General features: G+C 42.1%; 1 protein-coding gene and 1 pseudogene across 5 annotated transcripts in view; both read left to right on the forward strand.

Annotated features, from left to right (window-relative positions):
* PLEKHG7 (pleckstrin homology and RhoGEF domain containing G7) overlaps window positions 1-25358 on the forward strand; it is an 88303-nt gene that overhangs the window by 45602 nt on the left and 17343 nt on the right. For all 5 annotated transcript variants that reach the window (XM_070788565.1, XM_070788564.1, XM_019960346.2 and 2 more), the window contains 5 exons: window positions 3335-3430; window positions 4266-4367; window positions 8250-8363; window positions 23339-23513; window positions 25098-25213. In XM_070788565.1, coding sequence (XP_070644666.1) covers window positions 3335-3430; window positions 4266-4367; window positions 8250-8363; window positions 23339-23513; window positions 25098-25213 — 603 coding nt within the window. The remainder of the gene's footprint in view (window positions 1-3334; window positions 3431-4265; window positions 4368-8249; window positions 8364-23338; window positions 23514-25097; window positions 25214-25358) is intronic.
* On the forward strand, window positions 3690-3790 carry LOC139183336 (U6 spliceosomal RNA; annotated as a pseudogene).

Below are 25358 nucleotides of genomic sequence, written 5' to 3' on the forward strand. Positions count from 1 at the left end.
AAGGCAGCCATTCCCTCTCTGGTCAGCTTGCTCTTTGGGCTCTTTTACTCCCTTATGTTCAGTGCCAGACGCTTTGTCTGCCATGGAGCCACAGTCAGAGATTTCCAGGACAACCATCCATGTGTAACACAAGGGGCTTGGATTATACAGTGTGTTCATGATGTCTATCATGAAAACAGTGCCCCTGAAGTTGTACAGTGCACTGGTCCTGGTCTGGGGAGGCTCTGAGCAGAGAACTCCTTGTAGAAGAAGCACAGGGCAAGGGATAGAAAGGGAGGAAATGCCTTCTAAGACCACAGGGGAGGATGGACCACATTGCTCCCAAGGTTGCCTCTGCCCATAAGCACTTTCAAATCCTGGCATCTCTCATACCCAGGGAAAGGCACTGTGTTGGGAGACATGAGTTCAAGTCCTGGTCTGCCTCTGACTTGCCTTGTGAACTTAAAGTCTAGTCTTCCATTTCATAAAACAGAAGATTCTTTCTGTCAAGGTCCAGATAGTAAATATTTTGGGCTTTGCCAACCATGTGGTCTTTATTGCAACTACTCAGCTCTTGCGTTGCAGTACAAAAGAAGCTATAAATAATTTGTAAAGAAATGTATGTGGCTGTGTTAAAATAATATCTTATTTACAAAAATGGGCAGCAGACCTGATTTATCCCACAGCATGTCTTTTGTCATTCCTGCTCTAAGCTACAAAAGGGATAACAATACCATAAGATATGATCATTCTGATGACCAGAAATCTCTCAAGTGCTATACAAATGTTAGTTATTTACTGTAATGTTTATTGTGTCAGTCGTTGCCAAGTACTTTACCAGCAAAATGTAAATAGGAAAGACACTTAGAAAGTTGAAACTTGGAGATTGTTTCGGTTAGGATATAGAAAACTAGTTAACTAAGACTGTATATTATTGACCCATGTAACCATAAAGCCCAGAGGTGAGAGAGAATACAAGGTTGGTTTGATCAAGGGGCTCAAAATCAAGGACAGAATTTCTTTTCGTCTCTCATGCCTGCCTTCCATGGTCTGAGCTTCATCCTATGGCCAGCTTCTGTTATAGTCACAGAGTGGCTGTTGTCCTGGAGGCTCTGGAGAGAGTAAGAAATAGAAAGGGGAGGGAGGGAAAGAAAGAGACAGAAATCTATTTTCTTAACATTCATAGCCAGAGTCTTGATTTTCGTTCAGTTTGCACTGGTCTGAGTCACATGCACACTGTTGAACCAGCTACCGTGTTAAGGAAGGAGGGTGCTCATTGTCTTAAGGGATCACATTCAAGGAATGAGGAAGGGCAGACACTGAGGTGACAACTGGGATAATGTTAGGGGGAGCACTGGGGCTGAGTGGGAACCAGTAGATGTTCACTGCAGAGCACTCACCTCATGAGCTCCACTGCCTTCCTTTGCCCTAATAAACAAAACGGAACTTCTGTCCCACTGTCAACTACATAAGCTTTTTAAATTAGCATTTTCTGTTGAAAAGAAGCTCAATTAGTGTTTATTTTCAACCCCCCTCCCTGGTGTTTAGAGTATATGAGTACCTCCCTTTACACAATCAATATAAATTTCCCAAAGTTGCTTGTAAATTGGAATTTTGTAACTCAAATTCACTGAAAGACTCAATATTTTTCTTAAATGGCAAAAAATTCTATAAAGCAAAGAATTTTTTTTTAGTTTATTTTAATTGGAGGCTAATTACTTTACAATATTGTGGTGGTTTTTGCCATACATTAACATGAATCAGCCATGGGTGTACATGTGTTCCGCCCTGACCCTCCCTCCCCATCCATCCCTCAGGATCATCCCAGTGCAGCAGCCCTGAGCACGCTGTCTCATGCATCAAACCTGGACTGGCGATCTGTTTCACATATGATAAAATACATGTTTCAATGCTATTCTCTCAAATCATCCCACCCTCGCCTTCTCCCACAGAGTCCAAAAGTCTGTTCTTTACATCTGTGTCTCTGTTGCTGTCTCGCATATAGGGTCATCGTTACCATCTTTCTAAATTCCATATATATGCGTTAATATACTGTATTGGTGTTTTTCTTTCTGACTTATTTCGCTATGTATAATAGGCTCCAGTTTCATCCACCTCATTAGAACTGATTCAAAGGCATTCTTTTTAATAGCTGAGTAATATTCCATTGTGTATATGTATCACAGCTTTCTTATCCATTCATCTGCCGATGGACATCTAGGTTGCTTCCATGTCTTGGCTATTGTAAACAGTTAAAGAATCTTATAGCACAAAGATGATTTCTTCTAAATGTCTCCAATTTATCTGAAGTCATGGTTTCTGTTTCTTACCGCTATGTGTTTTAAATGCTTAGATATAGACAGACTTCCAGACAACGGGTGCTGCCTAGATTGCGGGAAGCTCTAAATCAGTGGTTCTCAAAGTGTAGTCCCTGAACCAGCAGCATCAGAATCACTTGGGAACTTGTTAGAAATCCATATTCTCATATCTCATCAGAGACCTACCCAATCAGAAAGGCTTGGGGTAGGGCCTGCTAATCTCTGGTTTAACAGGGCCTCTAAATGATTCTGATGCAAGTTCAAGAACCGTTTACTGCATTGATTAAGTAATATAGAAATAGGAATTGGAAAACATTGGTGATCTAAAGCCCAAGCTTTTCATACCTGTAATTCCTAACTTATTTGGTCCCTCCGAATGCTTCATCTTATTGATACAGAGTGTTCCTATTTCAATACATTGATCTCTCTTTAGTTTATTGAATGAGGGACAGGTTATCTGTGAGGATTGTAGTTTTTTTCTTGACTTGCTGTAGTTTTCCTATTGTAGGAAAACATCAAGTAACAGTAACATAAAGCCTCTCTTAATGTTTCATCAATATTTAATGGCTCTATAAAAATCTAAACATCTTACAAGTTATCAGATATTCACTCATTAGTTCTCTTTTCAATTTCCTGAAAGTAAAGGACATTTAAGTCTTTTGTAGAGAAAGGAATAAATAAAAACTGAGAATGAATGTTGTTTTAGTCTCAAGTAAGTACTGCTGGCAAGAAGAGAACCTTGGAGATTTCTCTGGCACTGGGAAGAGAGAAAGCCTGCTTGAACAAATTATGTTCTACAGGAATATTGGTGGGGCTCTCACAGCAACGACTACTTCATACAGAAGAGCACATTTCCCATATGTTCTATGGAGCTTAAATGTCATCATTTGTGTTTAGCACAATTCCTAACCATTGAAAATACTGATCTCTAAGTTGTTTTGTAAAATTATACTCAGGAGGTTTATGTTTAATGTTCTTGCAAAGGGCAAATATCAAAATTGAAAAGCAAAAAGTGATGTGTGTTTTATTTCTTTAAGATCTTCATGAATACATTAAAATATCTACAGACTCATGAATATCTCCTGGATGTGGATTTATGGAGACTTTTTGCAAACCTGGAGGAGCTAAGTCAGGTGAGCCAAAGTAGAAAGATTCCAGTAGCCATGTTTTAAAAATCACCAGAGGACTGTGAAAATTTATGCTTGTCTCTTTTTGTGGTTTGTATTCCATGTTGGTGTATGGAATATTGTTTCTTCCATATTCCTTCTCCATATAGTCTTACGGTCGGGAGTTCAGGTTAATAAGAAGGAAATCTTTCCAATAGATTGCAGCCATCAGTTAGCCTTCAGTAACATTTCAATTCTTCTGTGGTTATTTAAGAAAATAATCATAATGCTCAGTTCATCACGTGTACTAAAATTGGAATGAGACAAAGATCAGCATGGATTTTGTGCAAGAATGGCACACAAATTCAGGAAATGTTCCATGTTTTTTCTAGAGTACAAGTTATGGAACCCCTTCTAGAAGTACATACCTTCTAGTGTATACTCAGGAACACATCTTGTTTACTGCTTTATCCAGAAGACCTCAGTGCCTCGTGCATAGAAGGACTGAATAAGTAATGTTGGGTACATGAGTTTCCTCAATAAATAATGTTGAATACAAAGAAAGAGAAAAACATGTTCCTAAGTGCCCCATCATCATAAATGATTAGTCTCAAATGAATGTTCTTTATCACATATATTATAAATAAAAGCTATCTTTCCTCTAAAAAGGAGGAGAAGAGAGATAGTACAGGAATTCATTTATAAGAAAATATATTAGAGAGTAGAGGAAAATAAATCTTTAAATTTTGCCAGGGAGATAAATTGGAAGTAGGAGGCATCTGTAGGAACAAAATTTGAAGTTCACCGGATATTTATTTCTTACCCACCCCTTACCTCTGTTTTCCTTTCTCCCTGGCCCTAGACAAGCTTTGGTTTTGTGAACAGTCTTTTCCGTATCTTCAAGGACTACATTGACATTTGTGAGACTTCACCATCGTTGGATTTTATTTCTGTGCTCACAAAGGTAAAATCCTCTTTGGGATATCTCAGCTTCTGTGTAATAAATTCACCCACCTCTCAGGATGGTTGTTTATATTTTCTCAACCATCATCATCATTATTTCTGGGAAAGTTCTGCCAACACCCTCCCACAAGGGAAACATCCCTTTCTCCACCAATCAACATTTTCAAAAATAAGTCTCAGATTCTGTTTTTCCATTGTTATCTCTCCTGTGTGAGCTTTATTAATACAAAATCTGCATGCATGGAAAAGCCATTTCCAAGTCTGTTTTTCAAATGACTTCAATTTAAAGCAATATTCACAGCAATAGTTTGTGCAGGCTAATTACATGGTTCAGTAGTTATTCTAACTAAAGTGCCAGGCTTTCTGAAAGGAATAAAATAAACCTTCAAATCCATCAGCACCCTTAATAAGACTCCTGTGTATTCAAGGAGGAGGAAGGAGGAAGACTTGTACCCCTGGTCTGATAAATGCTATTTTTTATCTTGAGTAGATAATTTGAACTTTCTCCCCTACTTTGAGCTTTTTAATCCTGTTTCTATCTATGGCACCCCACTCCAGTACTCTTGCCTGGAAAATCCCATGGACTGAGGAGCCTGGTAGGCTGCAGTCCATGGGGTCGCTAGGAGTCAGACATGACTGAGCGACTTCACTTTCACTTTTCACTTTCATGCATTGGAGAAGGAAATGGCAGCCCACTCCAGTGTTCTTGCCTGGAGAATCCCAGGGACGGGGGAGCCTGGTGGGCTGCAGTCCGTGGGGTCGCTGAGAGTCGGACACGACTGAGCGACTTCAGTTTCACTTTTCACTTTCATGCATTGGAGGAGGAAATGGCAACCCACTCCAGTGTTCTTGCCTGGAGAATCCCAGGGACGGGGGAGCCTGGTGGGCTGCAGTCCGTGGGGTCGCTGAGAGTCGGACACGACTGAGCGACTTCACTTTCACTTTTCACTTTCATGCATTGGAGAAGGAAATGGCAGCCCACTCCAGTGTTCTTGCCTGGAGAATCCCAGGGACGGCGGAGCCTGGTGGGCTGCCGTCTATGGGGTTGCACAGAGTCGGACACGACTGAAGTGACTTAGCAGCAGCAGCAGCAGCAGGTTGTTATAATCCATTTAATCCATTTTTTAAAATATAGATTAAGATGTATTGACTTGTAAAAATTATACTCAGGTTTATGTTTAATGTTCTTGCAAAGGGCAAGTATCAAAATTGAAAAGCAAAAAGTAATGTGCATTATGAAGCACTTACATGTGGGGCTGATAACCTGTACATGATAATGTGCAGAATTAGACACACCCCTTACTTTGGGGGAGTTTTCATTCTAGTGGGAAAGAAATTAATCGACTAATGACACCAATGTTTATATAGTAAAATTGAGATTAGTGCTGGGGAAAAAAGATACATAGAAATTATGCAAGGAAACTTCTAGTTTGGGGCAGATGGTGAGGTCGTTACAGCTAGGAAATTCTTCCTGAGGCAATGATGCTTGAGGTGAGATATGAACAAGGACTATTTAGGAAGGCAAAACAAGCAGAAAACTAGGCATAAACTGGGGCGATCCTTCAATGAACTTTGAAAGCAGATTAGAATAAGAAAAGCTTTGAAAAACAGGAGAACGAATGTAAAGTGTTGGAAATCAGCTAAAATCTCAGGATCTCCCAATTCCTTTAGAGTCAGAGATTATTTTTTTTAGGACCACTGCATGCTACACATTTTTTATTTTTGTTAAAGGGCAGAGCCCTTAGTAAGTCAGATAATGAGCATGATTGTTTGGATGTGTGTTGGTTCAGGGTTTGAAGTCCCCTTGGTTTTCTTGATAATTTCTGTACTCTGTCAAGGGCTAGGACAACTGGCAGGCTCTCTCCACTTGGCTCCTTGGATTAACCTGGTCCATCTCCTTGGACTAACCTGGCCATCATCCTCTAATGGTGATGGGAAGAAGCACAAAAGAGCATCAACCCCCATTATAGATCCAAGTACATCATTCCTCTGCTGGTCTGGGAGAATTTCCAAGGGTGAGGGGTAGTTGCGGCTCTCTCTTGGGACATAAATGCTGTGGCAGACATATCTGGGAGTATTCATCTGAAGGCTGACGTTAGCAACAAGACCTGGCCCCCTAAAAATAGTTTTTAATTCAGTTTTTAGTGAATAGTCTGAAGAAATAACAACTTTTCATCAAAACACGTAAGTAGTCTGTCTTAGTCTGCCCAGGCTGTGTAACAAAGTGCCACAAACTGGGCAGGTTGTAAACCACAGAAATCGACGTCTCACCGTTTTAGAGGGTGGACATCCAATAGCAGGGTGGCAGCCGGGTCATGTGAGGGCCCTCTTCTGGTCACAGACTTCTCATTGTATTCTTCACATAGCAGAGAGGGCCGGAGAGCTCGCCAGAGTCTCTCTTGTAAGGGCATTCATTTCATTCCTGGAGGCTTCTCCTTTGGGACCTCATCGTCTCCGGAAGGGTCCACCTCCTCCAATACCATCACCTTGGGGGTTAGGACTCAACACATGAGTTGGAGGGGGACACAGCTGTTCCGACCATAGCATACGTGTCCTCACAGCCTAGTGAAGCATGGACTCTTCACTGAAAGTCTGTAATGATAGCCATATATGAATGCGTCCTGATATGTTACAGATGTGCAAAGGTGGGCTGCAAAAGTTTTTCCTAAATTTAAAAAGGCCTGCGTCAGGTTAACTCAGTTGTGCCACGGAAAGAAACTCCAGCTCTTAGTGGCTTGGTTCACATCTCCATCACACCATGTTCTGCTCTGTCACTGTTTTCACTCTGGGACCCCTGCTGAATGAGCAGCCACCGCCTGGAATGTCACCCCCGCCCCTCCAGGGCAAAGACAGAAAAGACTGAGGCAGAACGCTCACTGACTCTTCAAGTTTCTGGCATATCTGTTCACGTTCATCAGCCTCAGAAAGTCCCATGGCCAGGCCTACCCTCAGTGGTAATTTAGATAATGTGAATGTGTGTGCTTGCACACTGGCCACCTGCCTTATTCTAATATAAATTTGATACGACTTAAGAATGTGCAGTCATTATAGCAAGTTTAAGACATTGCATAAGAATAGTGAAGAAAGGGAAAGGCAAGTGTAGATTAGGTAAAACAAGTACATAAAATGCTTGCTATGAAACAGCACACTTAATGAGGTGCCCCAGATTTGTTTTTTAGAGGCTGGCAGGAGAATCCAGTTTGTGGATATTTTTGCAGAAGATCTGATGAAAAGTTAGATGTTGTTACTTTAATCACATACTGTGAACACAGGCTTAGGCAGTGTCTGTTACCAGGTACCACGCGGCCTGTGTAGGCCTCAACAAAGCATAAGTGCAAGTAAAGGGTGAATTAAATCAACATGTCCCAAATAGAATTTTTTTTTAAAATATAGGCAAAAAAAGGCAGTTTATTGAGGAGTTGTTGTTCAGCCACTAAGTTGTGTCCAACTCTTTGCGACCCCACGAACTGCAGCACACCAGGCTTCCCTGTCCTTCACTATCTTCTGAGTTTGCTCTAACTCATGTCCATTGAATCGGTGATGCCTTCCAACCATCTCATCCTCTGTCACCCCCTTTCCTCCTGCCCTCAATCTTTCCCAGCATCAGGGTCTTTTCCAGTGAGTTGGCTCTGTGCATCAGCTGGCCAGAGTATTGGAGCTTCAGCTCCAGCATCAAGCTTCCCAGTTGAGGAGTTAATGGTTTATTTTGGGGGTACCATTGCTTAATAGTGTTTATTTTGACGATCACCTGCTTCTCTCCATGCACACATGATTGATAATGGTGTGTCCCCAACTTTCCCCACTTTGGTTACTGATAAAAGTGGAGAGCAGGTCTCTCTGCTTTTGCATGCTTTCACTCTCTCGTGCCCTTCTCCCCTTGCAGTATTTCCGAGGGAGCCTGTGTCAGAGCCACCAGACCTACTGCCTGAACTACTCAGCCGCTGTCTTTTATCTTGAGAGCCTGAAGCAGAGACATGACTTTGGAATTTATTTAAAAGTAAAGTACCTTTTTCTTTTATATTTTTCCTGAGACTCTTTGGATATAACAGATACTAGGAACTATTTATTAGATAGTTCTATTTATTAGATAGACCCAAATTAAATGGAACGGGAGGAAAATAAATGATCAGGCATACATTTTAACTACAAACCTACTTTCCTTAGGAACACATAATCCACTTCAGCATTAGGATTTTAAATAGTGCTTATCTGGAAACATTGTATCACCTAATGTCCCTCCTGACATTTTAACTGGGGATTTAAAATGTTTTATTTGTCCACTGGTTTTGTTTTTAGAAGAAATTAGTGAGAAAACTATAATAAGGATTGAGGCTTTATTTGTGATACACGTCTGGCTCTTGTAGGATTTGGTCCCAGCAAGGTCCTACTGCACAAAGCTTGGTGTACCACTACCGTGGTATTCTATGTGAGCGACCCCTCCTAGAGAACATCATAGCACCCAGCGTAAATGCTGCCCCTGAAGTTGTCCAGCATGGCAGCTGTGGGTCCCAAGCGTTATTCAGTACAGTCGCTCAGTCGTGTCTGACTCTTTGCAACCCCATGGACTGCAGCACGCCGGGCTTCCCTGTCCATCACCAACTCCCAGAGCCTACTCAAACTCATGTCTAACACGTCAGTGGTGCCATCCAACCATCTCATCCTCTGTCGGCCCCTTCTCCCGCCTTCAATCTCTCCCAGCATCAGGGTCTTTTCCAGTGAATCAGTTCTTTGCATCAGGTGGCCAAAGTACTGGAGTTTCAGCTGTAGCATCAGTCCTTCCAATGAATATTCTGGACTGATTTCCTTTCAGATGGACTGGTTGGATCTCCTTGCAGTCCAAGGGACTCTCAAGAGTCTTCTCCAACACCACAGTTAAAAGCATCAATTCTTCAGCAGTCAGCTTGCTTTATAGTCCAACTCTCACATCCATACATGACCACCGGTAAAACCACAGCCTTGACTAGACGGACCTTTGTTAACAAAGTAATGTCTTTGCTTTTTAATATGCTATCTAGGTTAGTCATAACTTTTTTTCCAAAGAGCAAGCGTCTTTTAATTTCATGGCTGCAGTCATCATCTGCAGTGATCTTGGAGCCCCCCAAAATAAAGTCTGTCACTGTTTCCACTGTTTCCCCATGCATTTGCCATGAAGTGATAGGACCAGATGCCATGATCTTTGTTTTCTGAATGTTGAGCTTTAAGCCAACTTTTTTCACTGTCAACTTTCACTTATATCAAAAGGCTTTTTAGTTCTTCTTCGCTTTCTGCCATTAGGGTGGTGTCATCTGCATATCTGAGGTTATTGATATTTCTCCTGGCAATCTTCATTCCAGCTTGTGCTTCATCCAGCTTGGCATTTCATATGATGTGCTCAGCATATAAGTTAAATAAGCAGGGTGACAATATACAGCCTTGACGTACTGCTCTGATTTGGAACCAGTCTGTTGTTCCATGTCCAGTTCTAACTGTTGCTTCCTGACCTGCATATAGGTTTCTCAAGAGGCAGGTCAGGTGGTCTGGTATTCCCATCTCTTTCAGAATTGTCAACAGTTTATTGTGATCCACACAGTGAAAGGCTTTGGCATAGTCAATGAAGCAGGAGATGGTTTTCTGGAACTCTCTCGCTTTTTCGATGATCCAATGGATGTTGACAACTTGATCTCTGGTCCCTCTGCCTTTTCTAAATCCAACTTGAACATCTGGAAGTTCATGGTTCATGTACTGTTGAAGCCTGGCTTGGAGAATTTTGAGCATTACTTTACTAGCGTGTGAGATGAGTGCAGTTGTGTGGTAGTTTGAGCATTCTTTGGCATTGCCTTTCTTGGGATTGGAATGAAAACTGACCTTTTCCAGTGCTGTGGCCACTGCTCAGTTTTCCAAATTTGTTGGCATATTGAGTGCAGCACTTTCACAGCATCATCTTTTAGGATTTGAAATAGCTCAACTGGAATTCCATCACCTCCTCTAGCTTTGTTTGTAGTGATGCTTCCTAAGGCCCACTTGACTTCACATTCCAGGATGTCTGGCTCTAGGTGAGTGATCACACGATTGTGATTATCTGGGTCGTGAAGATCTTTTTTGTACAGTTCTTCTGTGTATTCTTGCCACCTCTTCTTAATCTCTTCTGCTTCTGTTAGGTCCAAACTATTTCTGTCCTTTAAAGTGTCCATCTTTGCATGAGATGTTCCCTTGGTATCTCTAATTTTCTTGAAGAGATCTCTAGTTCCCATTCTGTTGTTTTCCTCTATTTCTTTGCATTGATCACTTAGGAAGGCTTTCTTATCTCTCCTATTCTTTAGAACTCTGCATTCAAATGGGTATATCTTTCCATTTCTCTTTTGCCTTTAGCTTCTCTTCTTTTCTCAGCTATTTGTAAGGCCTCATCAGACAACCATTTTGCCTTTGGGGATGGTCTTGATCCCTGCCTCCTGTACAGTGTCACGAACCTTTGTCCATAGTTCTTCAGGCACTCTGTCTATCAGATCTAATCACTTGAATTTATTTGTCACTTCTACTGTATAATCGTAAGGGATTTGATTTAGGTCATACCTGAATGGTCTAGTGGTTTTCCCTACTTTCTTCAATTTAAGTCTGAATTTGGCAGTAAGGAGTTCGTGATCTGAGTCACAGTCAGCTCCTAGTCTTGTTTTTGCTGACTGTATAGAGCTTCTCCATCTTTGGCTGCAAAGAATATAATCAGATTTCGGTATTGACCATTGGTGATGTCCATGTGTAGAATCTTCTCTTGTGTTGTTGGAAGAGGATGTTTGCTATGACCAGTGTGTTCTCTTGGCAAAACTCTGTTAGCCTTTGAACTGCTTCATTTTGTACTCCAAGGCCAAATTTGCCTGTTACTCCAAGTGTTTCTTGACCCTACTTTTGCATTCCAGTCCCCTATAATGAAGAAGACATCTTTTTTGGGTGTTAGTTCTGGAAGGTCTTGTAGGTCTTCACAGAACCATTCAACTTCAGCTTTTCAGCATTACTGGTCAGGGCATAGACTTGGATTACTGTGACACTGAATGGTTTGGCTTGGAAACGAACAGAAATCATTCTGTCATTTTTGAGATTGCATCCAAGTACTGCATTTTGGACTCTCTTGTTGACTGTGATGGCTATTCCATTTCTTTTAAGGGATTCTTGCCCACAGTAGTAGATATAACGGTCATCTGAGTTAAATTCACCCATTTCAGAACAGGAGATTTGTGCTCGGGAACTTCAGTGTTTGCAAATAAGCAAAACTGGAAAAAATTTTCCTAGACTTCTCTACTTCCTTTGACCACCACCCACTCCCCTGCCCCCGCTGGTTTTTTGAGGGTTTTATTTTGACATATCTTTAGTCTGAAATGTACCTTTCAGTATTATGCCACAGCTCTTTTTATGACCCAAGAAAATGGTCCGTGCCTTTCCAGAAACCCATGCAGCTACAAGAAGCACCTACCAGAGCATCACCTCAGAGCCGTAGGAGGAACAGCCACCACACAGAGCAACCAGTAACTTTCAGCTGTGAATCAGAGCATCTTTGCCATGGCCAGAATGTGCCAGGAAACCTGGGCGTGGCATGAACGATGTTGGGAAGAGCCATGGCCCTATTTTAGTAGCTTTAGCCTTTCGGTGTTTTCTTTGGTACTCAAACCAAAACCTGAAAGCTTGTTAGATTTCATGAATAATCTTGTTGCAAAATTTGTCTCTGGAAGCTGTTGGATGAGACTCCTTGCCTGAGACTCCTTGGCAGAGTCTTCCAGACTCCTCCCCAGACTGGGGAGAATCCAGGTTCATTCCTCTCCCTCCCAAGCTAGCACAAGGTTCAGACACCATTTTCAAATAACTGTGGAAAATCCCTTAACAATTGTGACACAGAAGTTTACATGTATGAGGTATATATAGCATCCAAAGATATTTAGGAAAAAAAATGGAGGATGCACTGATATAATGATAACATGTAATACTTTTATAAGCATCATGCTCTGCCAAGCACTTTCTCAAACTTTCTCTTTTAAATCTTACCACAGATCTATGAAGTTGATTACATTGTGTCCCCACATGTCCCTGAGACTCAGAAAGGTTGTGTGACCTTTGTAAGATCACATGACCAATAGGTGGCAATAAAAGAACCTGGATAAAGGTCTTCAGGCAAAATACTCCAATGCACTTTACGCCCAGGGCTATTTACAACTCCTCAGGGCTACTTCCTGTTGCAAAGGAACGCTTAGCATCATGAAACAAAGGTTGAAGGGTCAGGGAGAGGCTTTGGGAGGGCTTGGAGGTAAATCTGCCTTCCACAGCCCCAGAGCACAGAACAAAACTTCATCACAGATAATTAATAATAATAATATATAATGATTATACATACAATAATAATGATACAAATACAAAAATGATAATACTAAAAGTGACTAGTTCGCAAGCTTTGCCTATGGCTGGGCACTATGCTGCATGCTAATCATCTCTGATTTCTCTGTCTGCACAATAAACCCTGTAGGATTTGATGTTATCCTCATTTTTCAGGAGCTTAGAAGAATTTAGCAACTTGCTTAAAGTTTGTTCAGGGCAGGAAAGTGAAAGTGAAGTTGCTCAGTCGTGTCCGACTCTCTGCGACCCCGTGGACCGTAGCCTACCAGGCTCCTCGGTTCTCCTAGGCTTTGACGTAAATGTTGTTGGAAAACTTAACATCTCTGTGGGCTTCCCTGGTGGCTCAGACAATAAAGAATCTGCCTGCAGTGCAGGAGACCCAGGTTCATTCCCTGGGTCAGGAAGATCCCTTGGGAATCCCAAGGGAATGGCCACTCACTCCAGTATTCTTGCCTGGAGAATTCCATGGAGAGAGGAGCCTGGTGGGCTACAGTCCATGGGGTCACAGAGTCAGACAGAATTGAGCAGCTAACACACTTTCACTTAACATCTTTGTCATTTTATGGACTGCCTGGAATTGGGCTCTGGTTGCACTGGGGTGAATTTACTCTCTACACCATGTGGGGCTGGTTTTTGTAAATATCTGTACATTATCTTTATGGGCATTGACAAGAGTAGAATTTCCCTCACTTTTTCAGTCAGTCAAAGTGATGCAGAGAAGACACTGGGGAACTTCCATAGTGGTCTAGTGGTTAAGAATCTGCCTGCCAATGCCGGGGACATAGGTTTGATCCCTGAACTGGGAAGATCCCACATGCCACAGGGCAGCTAAGCCCACATGCCAGAGGGCAACTAAGCCCAAGCTCCCTGGAGCCCATGCTCCACAAGAGAAGCCACCCCAATGAGAAGCCCATGCCCAGCAACTAGAGACTAGCCCCTGCTTGCCGCAACTGGAGAAAGCCCACACAGTGTAACGAAGACACCCAAAAAAAGACACTCCAACACAGCTAGAAAAAGTCAGAAAACAAGACCCTGGGAATTGGTACCAGGTCTCTCTGCTAGTCTTTGCTCGATTAGCAGCTGCTGACGAATCTATCTACTGCAGACTGAATATTCAAGACATGTCAGGCATTGTTGTCAGCACTGTGTGGATTGTCTCCTTAAAACCTCTCATCACCCGGTTAAGGCAACTCTTGTTATCCACACTTCACAGATGAGGACGTAAGTAGATTTCCCAAGTTCCCAAGAATCATGGGTGTCCAAGACCGTGGTCGCATCCCACCAAGACAGGTTAATGAGGAGAACAAGGTTTTATTTGGGCCCCTCAATCCATTTCACTCTTCCCCTGAACACATTGGATTTGTAATGATTTATGTATAAATTATATCAATATAATTTTATAAATTATAAGATTTATGTGTAAATTTACTGTTTGCTTATTATATATAGTTAACTTACAATGTTGTATTTCTGGTGTGCAGCAAAGTGATTCAGTTTTACATATATATAATACTTTTTCATATTCTTTTCTATTATAATTTATTATGAGATATTGAATATAGTGTCCTATGCTGCACAGTAGGACCTTGTTGGTTATCAAAGCTTGTAAGTTTGATAAGGTCCCATTGGTTTATTTTTGTTTTTATTTCTGTTGCTTTGGGAGACTTGACCTAAGAAAACATTGTTACAGTTTATATCAAAGAATGTTTTTCCTATGTTCCCTTTTAGGATTTTTATGGTGTCCTGTCTTATATTTACTTTTTTTTTTTCCTTATATTTAAGTCATTAAGCCATTTCAAGTTTATTTTTGTGTAGGGTGTAAGGGAGTGTGCTAACCTCATTGATTTACATGTAGCTGTCCAGCTTCCCCAACACCATTTGCTGAACAGACTATGTTTTCTCTATTGTATACTCTTGCCTCCTTTGTCAAAGAGTAATTGACCATAGGTGCATGGGTTTATTTCTGGGCTTTCTATCATGCTCCATTAATCTATGTATTTGTCTTTTGTGCCAGTACCATACTGTTCTGATGACTGTAGCTTTGTAGTATAGTCTGTAGTCAGGGAGTCTGATTCTTCCAGTTCCATTTTTCTGTATCAAGATTGTTTTGGCCATTTGGGATCTTTTGTGTTTCCATACAAATTATAAAAGTTTTTGTTCTAGTTCTATAAAAAAACGCCACTGGTAGTTTGATAGAGATTGCACTGAATCTGTAGATTGCTTTGGGGTCATATAGTCATTTTGACAATATTGCTTCTTCCAATCCAAGAACACAGTGTATCTTTCCATCTGTTTATGTCATCTTTGATTTCTTATATCAGCATCTTATAGTTTTCAGAATACAGATCTTTTGGCTCTTTAGGTAGGTTTATTCCTAGGTATTTTATTCTTTTTGATGCAATGGTAAATGAGATTGTTTCTCTAATTTCTCTTTCTGGTCTTTTGTTGTTAGTTTATGAAAATACAACAGATTTCTGTGTATTAATTTTGTGTCCTGCAGTTTTACCAAATTCATTGAGAAACTCTAGCATTTTTGTGGTAACATCTTTAGCATTTTCTGTATATTGTATCCTGTCATCTGCAAACAGTGACATTTTTACTTCTTTTCCAATTTGAATCCCTTTTATTTCTGTTTCTTTTCTGATTACCTTGGCTAGGACTTCTAAAACTAAGGTTGAATAAAAGTGGCAAGAATGGACATCTTTGACTTGTTCCTGATCTTAGAGGAAATGCTTTCAGCTTTTCACTTTTGCAAATGTTAATATATGGCCTTTATTATGTTGAGGTAGGTTTCCTCTGTGCCCACTTTCTGGAGAGTTTTTGGTTTTTTTTTTTTAATAATAAATGGATGTTACATTTTATCCAATGCTTTTTCTGCATCTGTTGAGATGATCATGGGGGGTTTTTTGTCTTTTCTTTTGTTGATGTGGTGTATTGCTTATGTTGAACTGTCCTTGTGACTCTAGGTTGAATCCAGCTTGATTGTGTATATTATTATCCTTTTTACTTGCGGTTGTATTTGGTTTGCTGAATTTTGTTGAGAATTTTTATATTTGTATTCATCAAAGATAGTGACCTATAATTTTCTTTTTTCATATGGTCTTTTCCTGGTTTTGGTATCAGAGTGATGGTAGCTTCATAGAATGACTTTGGGAAATCCCCTACTCTTCAGTCTTAAAGAAGACTTTGAAAAGGATTGGTATAAGTTCATTGTATGTTTGGTAGGATTCCCCAGCAAACTCATTGGATCTTAGACTTTTCTTTGCAGGGGGTTGTGTTGTTTTTTTTTTTTTTTTTAGTTTCAGCAAACATGCATGGGCTTAATTGCCATGAGGCATGTGGAATCTTCTCAGACCAGGTTTCAAACTCATGTCCCTGCATTAGCAGGCAGATTCTTAACCACTGGACCATTAGGGAAGTCTGAGAGCTTTTTTATTATTGTTATTAGAGATTATATTTCACTTCTAGTGATCAATCTGTTTAAATTACTTATCTCTTCTTGATTCTGTTTTGGTGGGCTGTGTGTCCCTAAAAACTTATCCATTTCTTCTAGGTTGTCCAGCTTGTTGGTATATAATTCTTTGTAGTAGTCTCCCACAGATTTTTGTATTTCTGCAAAATCAGTTATTGTGCTTCCTCTTTCATTTCTTGTTTTATTTTGGTCCTTTCATTTCTTCTTGGTGAACCTGGCCAGAGTTTGTGAATTTTGTTTTGTCGCTGTTGTTTTACTCATTAAATCATGTCTGACTCTCTTGCCACCCTGTGGACGATAGCCTTCCAGGCTCCTCTGTCCATGGGATTTCCCAGGCAAGAATACTGGAGTGGGTTGCCATTTTCTTCTCTAGGGGAATCTTCCTGACCAGGGATCAGACCCACATCTTCTGCATTGCAGGCAGATTCTTTACCACTGAGCCTCCAGGGAAGCCCCAATTTTGTTTCCCCTTTCAAAAAACCAGCTCTTGGTTTCATTGGTTTTGTTTTGTTTTCTATTTTCTGATCTCTATTCTATTTCTTCCTCTCTGACTTCTTATTATTTCCTTCCTTATGCTGACTTTAGGCTTTATTTGTTCATTTCTTTCCAGTGTTAGGTTAGATTGTAGATCAGCTCACTTTATATTATCCCATAAATCTCATGTATTTTCTTGTTTTCATTTAACTTTCTGTCTACATTTCTGATTGATTTCCATTACTATTCTGTCTTATTGATCAGTTATTTGCCCTACATTGTTTTTTAAATACATTTATTTATTTATGGCTGTGCTGAGTCTGTGTTGTTGCACAGGCTTTTGTCCAGTTGTGGTGAGTGGGGGCCGCCCTCCAGTTGTGGTGCGTGGACTTCTCATTGCCGTGGCTTCTCTTGTGGAGCACGGGCTCTAGGGCATGCGGGCTTCCGTGGTAGAGGTGTGTGGGCTCAGCAGTCGTGATGTGCAGGCTCTAGAGCGCTGGCTCATTACTTGTGGTACACAGGCTCGGTTGATCCACAGCATGTGAAATCTCCCTGGATCAGGGATCAAACCCATGTCTCCTACATCAGCAGGCAGATTCTTTTACTGCTGAGCCATCAGGGAAACCCTGCATTGTTCAGTTTGTTATTTATTGCCTTTAGCTTGCCTTCATCTCAGCATATACATTTTCTCATTTTAATTGGTTTCTCTTTGTAGTTTCTATTGGTAGTTCCTCGCTAAAGTGATCTGCATTTCTCTCAATGCCCTTCCTTAATTTGTTAGTTGTTGCTTTCTTTTCGTAACGGTACTGATTTTTTGGCTGTGCTGAGTTCATTGCCGTGACCAGAGGCTCGTGTCTAGTTGTGGTGCGTGGGCTTCTCATTGTGGTGGCTTCTCCTGTTGCAGAACACAAGCTGTACCAAGGGCAAGTGGGTTTGGTAGTTGCAGCACGAGGGCTCGGTAGCATGTGGCACGTGGGCTCTGTAGTTGCTTCATGACTCCAGATCAGGGATCAAACCCATGTCTCCTGCATTGGCAGGTGAATTCTTCACCACTGAGCCACCCAGGAAGCCTTATCTTCTTTTTGAACTCAGAATCTGGTAGCGCATTCTGTTTTACTGGAGATTTCTCCTGTCCTGTTTTTGGAAATAGTTCCTCTGTTTCTTGGTTTCAGTTTTATTTCTTTGCCCCTGGATTTAGGAGAAACAGTAATTTCTATGGTCTTGAAGAGTTGTTTTTATGTAGGAGCATCCTTGTGTAGTCTGAGCCTTAATATTTTTGGTGCAAGGGCTGCATCTAGTATGGGTGCCTGCTGTTTCTTTCCTCCTGTATGCTGGTTGTTATCCCCTTCACAGGGAGTGTGATTGTTTTTGTGGTGACCAGAGCCTGCGCTGGAAGTTGAGCAGAGCCTCCTATTTGGTCTGTGGTTGTCACAGCTTTGTTGGGAGCACAGTCTGCTCCCCAGTTGGAGTAGAAGCCCCCCACATCATCTTGTTTCTGAACTGCGGTGTGAGGTCGGCAGTCCTGGAGCATTACCACTAGGGGAGGAACCATGAGTATTCCTCATCAGGAGCTGTCCACTGAAGTGCACTCCATGGTGTCTGTCACCCCCGTGTGTGCCTCCAGAGTACACGGTTGTTGGCATGGCCCTCACCTCCTCCTCAGCCATGGGAATGCAGGCTGTTGGCCTGGATGTCCCTCAAGTGCTGTGCTCGTAAAGCCACCAGCTCAGATCTGCAGGCACAGATTCCCTGAAGTCAGGCCCCAGGACCTTTCTTAGCTGCCCATAGTCATGCTCCTCGACCCCCTCAGAGCTACGGGACGAGTGCAGACCCTGGCCCCACCTCCACGTACATGGACCCACAAAACTCGCAGCTGCTGACTCTGGATTTGCCCCAGCTATGGGAGCATCAGTCCTCTGCTGGGATGTCCCACAGTCACTTAGCTTACAAAGGCACCGGCCGCAGCATAAATCCACTACAGTCGCAAAGTCTCCTGATAAGGCTCAGATTTCAGCCCCACCTCTGTGTGGGGCAACAGCAGGCACTCATGTGTTCACAGAGCCCTGCCCACTGTGAGCACTCTGTGGGGCTGCTCTGCTGTGAACCCACCTCTCCCTTCAGGTGCTTCTTATCAAGAGGGCTTCTGTAGTAGATCCAAGTTTCATCCCGCACACAGCCCCAGTTGCCACCCAGTCCACACTCTGGCCCCTTCAGGCTTTCTCTGCACGGCCACCCCCAGTCCTCTGCCCAGATCTGTCCTCTGAAACCCAAGATTCAGCACCTAGCCCCGACCCGCACTCGCAGACACATGAATGGAGCTGGGGAGTGCAGCAAGGTGGCCGAGACCAGGTGTGCTGGTCTCTCTTTTCTGCCTGCTGAAGCCAATTGCTGCACTCTTCTCTGAGCCTCTGACGCTTCCGTTCTGTTCCGGCTGATCTATGCAGCAAAGTTTGTTCCTAGGGCAAGGAACCTTTCCTCTTTCGCAGCTCTCTCCCAGGAGTACAGGTCCTATCCCATCCTCCCTTGTTGCATGGTGATCTTCCTGGCAGTTTTCGTTGTATGAGCTCTTCCGCCAGCAATTTCAGTAGGTATTCTGTGAGAACTGGTACACGTGTAGATGTATTTTTTATGTACTTGTGGGAGTTAGCAAGGTCTGTGTCCTTCTATTCCACGATCTTGATCTTCCAACTATATACAAATTTATTTATTATCAAGCTGAAGCAGATTCCACTCATCTAGACCCATCCAGGAAAAGGACTTTTATATCCCATTTCTCATGACAGAGTTTCTTTTCTTTCCCTAATAGACATGAAAAGTAAAGCCAACAGAGAAATGGAAGAAAAAGTTATAGGTTCACTTTTAAATCATCAAATGTCTTTTCTTTTTTTCACTCTTCTGAGACCTTTCAAAACACTATAAATATTTTGTGTATCTCTGCCTGGATTTTTGTCTAAATTATTTACCACTGGTATTTCTTTTCTGATTGCTATCTGAGGGAGATTCAGTGCTTTTCTATTTACCCTGAACACCAGTGGGTGCTGGCCACCAGAACTGTTGCCCACGGCATAGAAATTTGGAGCAGTGACCCGGGGCTGTGTGTTTTGAGGGAATCCCTCACTGCTGATGAGAAATGAATTACTGGAGCTCCCCAGCTTCCCACGAGGACCAGCAGGTAGTGCTGGAATGCTGCTGCCAGTGACTCAGCACAGAAATCAGCCACTAAATCTCTGGGAGTTGGTGATGGACGGGGAGGCCTGGTGTGCTGCAGTCCATGGGGTCGCAAAGAGTTGGACACGACAGAGCAACTGAACTAAACTGAAGGCCACAGATGACGACGGCCTTCCCACACCTCTTTCCTCCACTCCTTCTGTTCCTAGCTCTTTGGTGGCTGCAGTCTCTGCTTCCTTCATTCCTTCAACCCTAGTGAGGATCACAATCATTTTGAGCTGGATGAAAACTAGGAAGTCATCTAATACCTGCTCCCATTTTATAGAAGAGGAGTCTGAGGTGCAGGGAGGGGAGGCGGTCCCTCAGCCTTAAAGCCTGGCCCCTAGAGCTCCGTCCTCTGTGCCCCTCTGGCCTCACTTTTCTGACCTGCCATCTGTAGGTGGGGAAGTGGGAAAGATCATGCATGGCAGAATTCCCGTAAAGAAGAGTCCTGGAAGTTTTTAGAAGAAATGTGATATAGCTGTTAGGGTAGGAGGGTATGGAAGACAAGGACAATTGCAAAGCTTGAGGCTAGGAGAGAAAAGGGGGAAAGTTGGAGAAGGGAAGAGAGGGGAAAAAAGAGAAAGCGCTCTCTTCCAAAGAAAAGAATGGAGCCAGCAAAATGGGGTGGTGGGTAGTGGCTGTGGCTTTCACACGTGTTCTTGTTGTCACTAAGCTGTGTCCAGTTCTTCACAACCCCGTGGACTGCAGCATGCCGGCTTCCCTCTCCTTCACTATCTCCCAAAGTTTGCTCAAATCATGTCCGTTGAGTCGATGATGCCATCCAACCATCTCATCCTCTGTCGTCCCCTTCTTCTCCTGCCTTCAATCTTTCCCAGCATCAGGTTCTTTTTCAGTGAGTCAGCCCTTTGCATCAGGTGGCCAAAGTATTGGCACTTCAGCATCAGCATCAGTCCTTCCAATGAATGTTCAGAATGTTTATTTCTTTTAGGATTGACTGGTTGGATCCCCTTCTTGTCCAAGGGACTCTCAAGAGTCTTCTCCAACACCACAGCTCGAAAGCATCAATTCTTGGGTGCTCAGCCTTCTTTATGGTCCAGCTCTCACATCTGTACATGACTACTGGAAAAACCACAGCTTTGACCATATGGACCTTTGTCAACAAAGTGATGTCTCTGCTTTTTAACCTGCTGTCTAGGTTTATCATAGCATTTTTTCCCTAGGAACAAGCATCTTTTAATTTCATGGCTGCAGTCACCATCACAGTGACTTTGGAACCCAGGAAAATAGTCTGTCACTGTTTCCATTTTTTCCCCACCTGTTTGCCATGAAGTGATGGGACAGGATGCCATTGATCTTCGTTTTTTGAATGTTAAGTTTTAAGCCAACTTCTTCACTCTCCTCTTTTACTTTCACCAAAAAGCTATTTAGTTCCTCTTCACTTTCTGCCATTAAGGTGGTGTCATCTGCATATCTGAGATTATTAATATTTGTCCTGGCAGTCTTGATTCCAGCTTGTGATTCATCCAGCCGAGCATTTCTCATAATGTGCTCTGCATAGAAGTTAAACAAGCAGAGTGACAATATACAGCCTTGATGTACTCCTTTCCCAGCTTTGAACCAATCCATTATTCCATGTCTGGTTCTAACTGTTGCTTCTTGACCTGCAGATAGGTTTCTCAGGAGGCAAGTAAGGTGGTCTGGTATTCCCATTTCTTTAAGAATTTTCCAGTTTGCTGTGATCAACACAGTTAAAGGCTTTAGTGTAGTCAATGAACCAGAAGTAGATGTTTTTCTGGAATTCCTTTGCTTTCTCTATGGTCTAACAAATGTTGGCAATTTGATCTCTGGTTCCTCTGCCTTTTCCGAATCCAGCTTTAGCATCTGGAAGTTCTTGGTTCATGTACTATTGAAGCCTAGCTTGAAGGATTTTGAGCATTACCTTGCTAGCATGTGAAATGAGTGCAATTGTGCAGTACTTTGAACATTCTTTGGCATTGCCTTTCTTTGGAATTGGAATAAAACACCTTTTTCAGTCATGCAGCCACTGCTGAGTTTTCCAAATTTGCTGTCATATTGAGTGCAGCTCTTTTACAACATCATCTTTTGGGATTCTAAGTAGTTCAGCCAGAATTCTATCACCTCCACGAGCTTTGTTCCTAGTAATGCTTCCTAAGGCTCACTTGACTTCACACTCCAGAATGTCTAGCTGTAGGTTAGTGATCACACCATCTTGATTATTTGGGTCATTAAGACCTTTTTGATACAGTTCTTCTGTGTATTCTTACTACCTCTTACTATCTTCAGCTTCCGTTAGGTCCCATACTGTTTCTGTCCTTTATTGTTACTATCTTTGCATGAAATGTTCCCTTGGTATCTCTGGTTTTCTTAAAGAGATCTCTAGTCTTTTCCCATTCTGTTGTTTTCCTCTATTTCTTTTCATTGTTCACTTAGGAAGACTGTTATCTCTCCTTGCTGTTCTTTGGAGCTCTGCATTCCTTTTCTCCTTTGCCTTTCACTTCTTGTCTCAGCCATTTGTAAGGCCTGACTTGTAGCTGCCTGCCAAGTCGCTTCAGTGGTGTCCGACTCTGTGCGACCCCATGGACTGCAGCCTACCGGGCTTCTCCGTCCATGGGATTCTCCAGGCAAGAACACTGGAGTGGGTTGCCATTTCCTTCTCCAATGCATGAAAGTGGAAAGTGAAAGTGAAGTCACTCAGTCGTGTCTGACTCTTAGCGACCTCATGGACTGCAGCCTACCAGGCTCCTCCATCCATGGGATTTTCCAGGCAACAGTACTGGAGTGGGGTGCCATTGCCTTCTCCTGACTTGTAGCAGTACTTACTAAAATTTCCTTTCATGTCTTCCCCATTGCATGTACACCTGGCAGCCACCTCCTTGAACAAACTCTCCCTGTTGACAACCGTCTGTGTCTTTTTTCTTCTCATCTCTCTTCTATATGATGTAGATCGGTTTAGCCTCTTCACCTTCATTTTCTCATTATCCTGATTCCCTCCAACAGAGGCGAGTTAAGGAACTCACCCAACAAGCAAGACTCCTTCCTTTTCCTTCCTCCCCACCCAGTGTTGATTCTCAGTTTTCCTAACTGCACTGCAGCAAAGGAGGAAGCAGAGCTGGCAAACCCAGAAATCAACCCCGAGGGCCCAGGAGGAGGAAAAGGGAAAACCACAGTCGGTCAGAAGGGTGAACAAGGCTGGAATGTGTGTATAATACTTCGTAAGCACATTGCAAAAAAATAAACCCATTTGAGATTCTGAATTCAGTACTAGTAGATAAATGCTTGCTAAGACGGTTTAATATGGGATTTTCAAAAGCAAGATCTAGTCCTTCCAATGAATATTCAGTCCTTATACTTTTTCCCAGCAAGCTCACAGGTGTGCTGTCAGTACTGAGTGAGATCTCTTAAGGTTTGCTTGTGTCCAGATTCCTCAGTGTGCCCCAATAGGAGAAGCAGTGTTCTGACAGGCCTGGTTTTGCCTTCCCCAGTGGTGTGAGCAACATGACCAGTGCAGGCGCCTTCACCTGCCTGAGCTGCTCGTGGCCCCGCTGCACAGGCTGACTCGATACCCCTTGTTGCTGAAGAATATCTGGAAAAGGAGTACAGACTCTACGGAGAAAATCATGATCTACTCCATCAAGGAAAAGGTGGAAAAGGCAATCCGTAAGTCCCTGAGATGAGGGACCCAGAGCTCCAGTGTCAGCTTTAGTCAAAGAGTTGGGGGGCCCTGTGGCTCCTGGGAACCAGCTGGGCTTCCATCCTAGGAGGTAATTCCATCGGCTTGAGGTCACTGGCTCTCGGAAATGTGGATTTGACTTTGAATTTGCAATGTAAATCAAACACACCCAAAACAATGGGCTCCACTCACATCCTGGCCAACCATGTGAGAACTCCTAACTCCTAAGGGGTCACGCAAGCCGTGGCTCCGTCTCCAAGGTTTTCAGATGTGAGTTCAGGCAGGAAAACCTCTACTTCCCAGATGATGAAGGCGCTTTGTTTTTAACATCCACACTGAGCCCACACACAAAGCAAATGGAAGTAAACAGCATGAAAAGCCTTTCCGGAGGATAAAGTACCACCGTCATTTTTTTTTTTAGGTCACTGAAATCGAGGGCCAATCTAAATATAATGCCAACTGCAATATTTAGAACTGAAATTAGGGGATAAAAGAGCAAGCCCTGTAATAATTTAAGTCTATTTGGGTAGCTATGTATAGTCAAATCCAAATAAAGAAATCCATGATAGGTGTCCATAAAAGATTTCCTAGGGAGCATCAAAAAGGAACAATTCAAATTGATAATTACCAGCTGTACAGAAATGATGTATTTTTTCTTTTCATATTTAAAAGTAAAATGACCACTCAATTAGGAGTTTTTTCCCCTTTTTTTAAAAGTTTTTGTTCAAATTCTCTAATGACCTACCCAATGAACTAGAATTAAGCTTATCAAATTGATTGACAGGAAATTCAATTAAAAACAGACTTTTTTAAATTTTAAAGTAATTTTTAAGATTATTACTCATTTTGATAGGTTTGTGAGGAAGATAGCATCTCTTCCAGGAATTTCTCAACAAAATCTGAATTTTCATTGTTGAGGAAAGAGATCCCTGTGGCCTTCCTCTAAGTTTATGAGCTTAAAGATAGTGAATTCTCAAAGATTCCCCTAACCATTGATTCTATGGGTCTACGACTTGCCCTCCATATTTTCAAAACTCATTTCAAAACCTCAATAGCAATACGTTATTAAAAATACTGGGAAACTAGTATTTGAAGAACTTTGAAGAAAACTTTTCTTTGTTTTCAAAAGTTCTTTGACGAGAACTTTTCTTCAAACTAAACTTTGAAGAAAAAACACATTCTTACCAAAAGACATAATCAACTTTACCATAAAGGGAATGTGTGTTTTATGATTAAGACAAAGATATGCTTGTCCTTGTTAGTCTGATTTTTTTCCTTCCTATAATCAGCTGTATGATGCAGAGAGTATGAGAGAGCTACCAGGGGCATTATTAGTATTATTGAAATAAAAATGCACGTTTACAATTTACTGAATTAGTTCAGCTTCATATTCTCTGCAAGAGGCTGATTTCAAATTAGTGAGTTTTTCTAAGGTGTTCAAACAGTGAGAAATAATGTTAAATGAACCTCCAGGGGTTCAGTGTCTGAATGATTTCTATGGATCTTGGTTAAATTTTATGCTGTAATGTCTCATACATTTAAAAATATATTGTATGTGTCTTGTCTTTTAGAGGATCTTGAAGGAAAAGTGAAGTGGCTTGACAATTTTCAGAAGTTCAGACATCTACAGGAGATTGTAGTGTGGCCTCCACTTTGGGATCGAGATAAAAGGTTTTTCATTCCAGAGGTACAAAAGGGGTCAGTTGGAACATACATCCCTTGCCAGAAGTTTGGCGTTTGAGTGAAGTACGCTAATCTTATTACATAGTCCCCAGCTGCCCACCAGAATTGTAAGTCTCGCAGATGTAAAGCCTTCATCCACATGGCATTGT

Source organism: Bos indicus, chromosome 5 (genome assembly GCF_029378745.1).
Source record: "Bos indicus isolate NIAB-ARS_2022 breed Sahiwal x Tharparkar chromosome 5, NIAB-ARS_B.indTharparkar_mat_pri_1.0, whole genome shotgun sequence".
Taxonomy (NCBI): domain Eukaryota; kingdom Metazoa; phylum Chordata; class Mammalia; order Artiodactyla; family Bovidae; genus Bos; species Bos indicus.